The sequence below is a fragment of the Melanerpes formicivorus genome, unplaced genomic scaffold, assembly GCF_026170545.1.
Source record: "Melanerpes formicivorus ecotype bairdi unplaced genomic scaffold, bMelFor1.0.p_v2 SCAF_836, whole genome shotgun sequence".
In the NCBI taxonomy this organism is placed as follows: Eukaryota; Metazoa; Chordata; class Aves; order Piciformes; family Picidae; genus Melanerpes; species Melanerpes formicivorus.
Window position 1 is genome coordinate 12,837 of NW_027143188.1, and position 5,188 is coordinate 18,024.

General features: G+C 53.1%; 1 protein-coding gene across 2 annotated transcripts; it reads right to left on the minus strand.

Annotated features, from left to right (window-relative positions):
- Positions 1 to 2,664: 2,664 nt before the first annotated feature.
- On the minus strand, positions 2,665 to 4,984 carry LOC137460866 (protein PIP82-like). Of its 2 annotated transcripts, none has more exons than XM_068170923.1 (4): positions 4,641 to 4,984; positions 4,197 to 4,335; positions 4,034 to 4,110; positions 2,665 to 3,952 (listed from the first exon to the last, which is right to left on the minus strand). In XM_068170923.1, exons 1-4 carry the CDS (start codon positions 4,811 to 4,813, stop codon positions 3,784 to 3,786), a joined length of 558 nt encoding a protein of 185 aa, XP_068027024.1. In that variant the 5' UTR covers positions 4,814 to 4,984; the 3' UTR covers positions 2,665 to 3,783. The 2 variants fall into 2 exon arrangements, with proteins under 2 accessions (XP_068027024.1, XP_068027026.1); XM_068170925.1 differs by having other exon boundaries at positions 4,197 to 4,317; positions 4,641 to 4,983.
- Positions 4,985 to 5,188: the final 204 nt, after the last annotated feature.

The following is a 5,188-nucleotide window of genomic DNA, read 5'->3' on the forward strand; positions in this document are numbered from 1 at the left end:
CTGGTATTTGGGGTAAAATTTACTGTGAGACATGAAGAGGATCTTGAATTTATTATTCCATGGATCCGCAGAAACTTTGTGAACTATCCAAGTAGAGATCCTGCCTGTTTGCGTTGTGGGTCACACTCCCATTTAGCATGGGTTAAAATAATCTGTGGGGGTTGTAGAGATGTCTGTTGGGTATATCAACATCATTTTGTTTTGGGTCACAAATGTAGAACATGTTCGCATGAATTAGATGTGCCAAGTTCTCATGATGCTCTTTCTGAAGAAACAGGAGAAGTGGATTATCAAAAAGCAAAGGAGTTAGTAGAAAATCAAGAAGATCTTGAACTTAGGTTATTGTATTGGAGATTGAATCAAGCTGTAAGACTTGCAATTGCTGATCAAAGGACAAAAGTTTTACAGTCAATTTGTGGTCCACAGGTACCTTTGCATCACGCACTGCAAGTTTCATCTGAGAATTGGGATGCCATATGTAGAAAGTTTTCAATCAGACTCAAAATCTGATGTTTCTGTTTTTTTTTCTTAGATGAGAAGACGGACCTGTTTTGGATAAAGCTGGGTTTTCTACATGAATTGGGTTTGGTTTGAGCAATTGCCACTTGTTGTACAGTGTATTATAGGATTTATTGTAGCAATTATTGGCTCATTAATCGTGTATTGGATATGGAAAATCTTAAAGTGTGGAAGAGGAATTTGTAGTGACTGAAACATCCTGTAGAGACAGACCAATATCTGTAATAACTTCTCCTGAACATTCCCTGTAATGGGTAACCTGCTGCCGAGAAGAAAAATATACCTCATAGCTTGCTGCACCCAAGTTGACGAGCGAGGCAGAGGGAACCTTGTAAGGGAAATCCATAAACCCCAGTTGAGCTGGTGGTTCATGATGCTATATTGTATCAATCAAATGCCTATGGTCTGGACTCTTAAGAATTATAATCCACACCAACCTATGATTTGGGAATTGATTAATTTCAAACAATCAAAGGTGATAGATACATATGAAGGAACACGAAGAGACTGGAATTTTACAATACCTCAGTCAACATTGATGGGATTTGAGAAAAAGAGTTTTACATCCTGACATCCTGGCCTCCCCAAACCCTTTTATATATGTCCAGCTTCAAATCCTGGGAAGGGTTACTGTAATGCTCCAAACCAATATTATTGTTCATACTGGGGATGTGAAACGATTGCATCAAATTGGAAGACCAAAGGTGACCCCTTTTTAAAGGCACAGTGGGGACCTAAAGGATGCCAAAAGCCTAAATCTGACGGATGGAACCCTGTGGGTGGCTTAACATCGAGATGTGCGAATATAACGATGTGGATACAGAAGATGGAGGATCCTTCTTGGGAATTAGGACGAACATGGGGCATTAGACTTTGGGAGGACGGAGCTGGTTAGGAACTGGCTGGAGGGCCGGGCCCAGAGAGTGGTCGTGAACGGTGCCACATCCAGCTGGAGGCCAGTCACCAGTGGTGTCCCCCAGGGATCAGTGCTGGGCCCTGTCCTCTTCAACATATTCGTTGATGATCTGGATGAAGGGGTAGAGTCAGTCATCAGCAAGTTTGCAGATGACACAAAGTTAGGGGCAGATGTTAGTCAGTTAGAGGGTAGAAAGGCTCTGCAGAGGGACCTCGACCGACTGGACAGATGGGCAGAGTCCAATGGGATGGCTTTCAGCAAGTCCAAGTGCCGAGTGCTGCACTTTGGCTATGGCAATCCCATGCAGAGCTAGAGGCTGGGGTCGGAGTGGCTGGAGAGCTCCCAGACAGAGAGGGACCTGGGTGTGCTGATCGACAGCCACCTGAATATGAGCCAGCAGTGTGCCCAGGTGGCCAGGAGGGCCAATAGCATCCTGGCCTGCATTAGGAATAGTGTGGCCAGCAGGAGCAGGGAGGTCATAGTGCCCCTGTACTCTGCTTTGGTTAGGCCGCACCTTGAGTCCTGTGTCCAGTTCTGGGCTCCTCAGTTTAAGAAGGACATCGAAACACTTGAGCGTGTCCAGAGAAGGGCAACAAGGCTGGTGAGAGGCCTTGAACACAAGCCCTATGAGGAGAGGCTGAGGGAGCTGGGATTATTTAGCCTGGAGGAGGCTCAGGGGTGACCTCATTGCCCTCTCCAACTACCTGAAGGGTAGCTGTAGCCAGGAGGGGGTTGGCCTCTTCTCCCAGGCAACCAGCACCAGAACAAGGGGACACAGTCTCAAGCTGCACCAGGGGAGGTTCAGACTCGAGGTGAGGAGGAAGTTCTTCACCGAGCGAGTCATTCGGCATTGGAACGGGTTGCCCAGGGAGGTGGTTGAGTCATCGACCCTGGAGGCGTTCAAGGGGAGATTGGACATGGCACTTGGTGCCATGGTCTAGTCATGGGGTCTGTGTTGATAGGTTGGACTCGATGATCCTCGAGGTCCTTTCCAACCTAAGTGATACTGTGATACTGTGATACTGTGATCTGTAGGGTGCCGGGAGCCCGAGGCGGCGAGCGGCTCTGGCAGGTGCCGGGGCCGTCGGGCTTCGAGCCGGTCCGGGCCGCGGCTGGAACCGCAAGGTAGACGTGGTCCCCTGGACGAGGGCCGCCTGGTATCGCCCGCCCGGCCCCCCCCCCCCCCCCCCCACGGCCGCGGCATAAATGAAGAGAGGCAGTCGGCACGAAACCTACTTTTATTAAGTGTTGTTTTCTTCTAGCGTCTCTCATGAAAGGTTGGGTTATGAAGGACGGGGGGCTGGAGGGAGGACGGGGGGCTGTAGGGAGAATGGGGGGCTGTAGGGAGGAGGGGGGCTGTAGGGAGCATGGGGGGCTGTAGGGAGGAGGGGGTCTCCAGCGAGGAGGGCGGCTGTAGGGAGGAGAAGGGCTGCAGCTAGAAGGGGGGCTCTAGGGAGGAAAGGAGCTGTAGGGAGGAGGGGGGCTGTAGGGAGAATGGGGGGCTGTAGGGAGGAGGAGGGCTCTAGGGAGGAGGGGGTCTCTAGGGAGGAGGGGGGCTGCAGGGAGGAGGGGGGCTGGAGGGGGTAGGGGTGCTGGAGGGGGTAGGAGGGCTGCAGGGAGGAGGGGCGCTGCAGGGAGAATGGTGGCTGTAGAGAGAATGGGGGGCTGTAGGGAGGAGGAGGGCTGTAGGGAGGGGGGCTGTAGGGGGTAGGGGGGCTGCAGGGAGAAGGGGGGCCGTAGGGAGGAAAGGGGCTGTAGGGAGAATGGGGGGCTGTAGGGAGGACGGGGGGCTGTAGGGAGGAGGGGGGCTGTAGGGAGAATGGGGGGCTGTAGGGAGGAGGGGGGCTGCAGGGAGGAGGGGGTCTGTAGGGAGAATGGGGGGCTGTAGGGAGGACGGGGGGCTGTAGGGAGGAGGGGGGCTGTAGGGAGGAGGGGGTCTGAAGGGAGGAGGGGGGGCTGTAGGGAGGAGGGGGGCTGTAGGGGGTAGGGGGGCTGCAGTTTCGTTTTGTTTCGTTTAGTTTCATTTAGTTTCGTTTTCAGCCACACAATTTAATTTAATTTCATTTCATCTCATTTTGTTTTGTTTCGTTTAGTTTCTTCTCGTTTTGTTTCGATTTCCACCACACAATTTCATTTAATTTCTTTTCATTTCATTTCATTTCATTTCATTTCATTTCATTTCATTTCATTTCATTTCATTTCGTTTCGTTTAGTTTCGTTTAGTTTCGTTTAGTTTCGTTTGAAGCAGACCGTCCAACAAAGAACTGCTCGCTCTACTGTCCTTTCCAGTAGGAGAACGTGTCAACAATGAACCATAACTTGTGCTGAACAGGAACTGTGGAAACAACTTACTGACAACAATTCTTGAGATGACACAGAAGGGCAGTAACCAAAACAAGGAGAACAGCGCAGATGGAGACACCGAGCAGCGAATAAACTAGCACTGTAAGCCGCCTTCGACCAACCACTACCAGATCCGGATGCAGCCTGGTGCGATGGGCAGCGCCAGCTCTCCTCCTGAGAAAAGAATCGATTGATCATCCGAAAGGGAATAGCCTTGCTTTTGTTTCAATCAACCACAACCTTAACAGAACTAACCTTTTGGGTTGGTGTGCAGGGCTAACGATTGCTACTCTCGGCCTCTCCTCCCTGCTGGGTGTCCGTGGCCTAACAGCCTAAGAGCGAGAAGACATTTCAGGGTTACAGCCAAGTGAGGAAGTATTGTCTGGGTTTTGATGACAATACTGTAGAGAAACGTTACCCTTGGCGGACTGGCCGGCATCTCGGAAAGCTCTGGGAATGGATCCGGGATGGTCTCGTCCTCTTTGGCAGTGGCCATCTCTTCCACCTCCGAAGGAGGGGGGCTGCAGCGAGGAGGGGGGCTGCAGGGAGGAGGGGGGCTGTAGGGAGGAGGTGGTCTGTAGGGAGGAGGGGGGCTGCAGGGAGAAGGGGGGCTGTAGGGAAGAAAGGGGCTGCAGGGAGAAGTGGGGCTGTAGGGAGGAAAGGGGCTGTAGGGAGGAGGAGGGCTGTAGGGAGGAGGGGGTCTGGAGGGAGGAGGGGGTCTGGAGGGAGGAAGGGGGATGGAGGGAGGAGGGGGGCTGTAGGGAGGAGGGGGGCTGTAGGGAGGAGGGGGGCAGCAGGGAGGAGGGGGGCTGCAGGGACTGCAGGGTTATAAGGTGGGGGTAACTGATGCAGTGGTTCCCACTTTTCAGGTTCTGCCTCTTCCTCTTCCTCTTCCTCTTGCTCTTTATCCACCTTCAAATCCGTTCCTGCCGCTGCTGACCAGACGCTGCCTTGCCAGCCAGCGGCATATTCCCTCTCCTCCTGATGAAAAGGCTCCTCATTCTTAACAGAAGGTTGAGAGCCTGACAGATCCATCCTTCCGAGGACCCCTATGGGGGCAACAACAAATTGTCTGCTCTGCTCTTCTCTCTAGCCCATTTCTCCCTCCAATAATCTAGCACTGGTCCCTGATCTTTATCCCACGGATTCGGATTCTCTTCCCACTCCGCTAATTGGAACCCCAGAGGGCTGTCCGGGCATATAGCCCTGGGTACCCTTTCGCTCCCCTTTTTCCCGGGGCTGCTCTCTTTACCCGACCCCTGCCCCGTTTCCCGAGGGCCACGCTTTCCGTCCCCAACCGCTTCGTCCCCCGGAATCCCCCCTCCCGCCCTTGCCTCTTGCCGCTGCTGCCACCCCCCGGCCCCCCCACACCCCCGGCCCCCGTTACCGGTTTGCGAGGAGCCCCCCCAG

Coding starts and splice junctions, on each gene's coding strand:
- LOC137460866 (XM_068170923.1), bottom strand. CDS start 4,813: ATGGATCTGTCAGGCTCTCAACCTTCTGTTAAGAATGAGGAGCCTTTT. Junction 4,111..4,196: donor TGCCGGCCAGTCCGCCAAGG/GTAACGTTTCTC, acceptor TCTCGCTCTTAG/GCTGTTAGGCCACGGACACC. Junction 3,953..4,033: donor CCTGCACACCAACCCAAAAG/GTTAGTTCTGTT, acceptor TTCTTTTCTCAG/GAGGAGAGCTGGCGCTGCCC.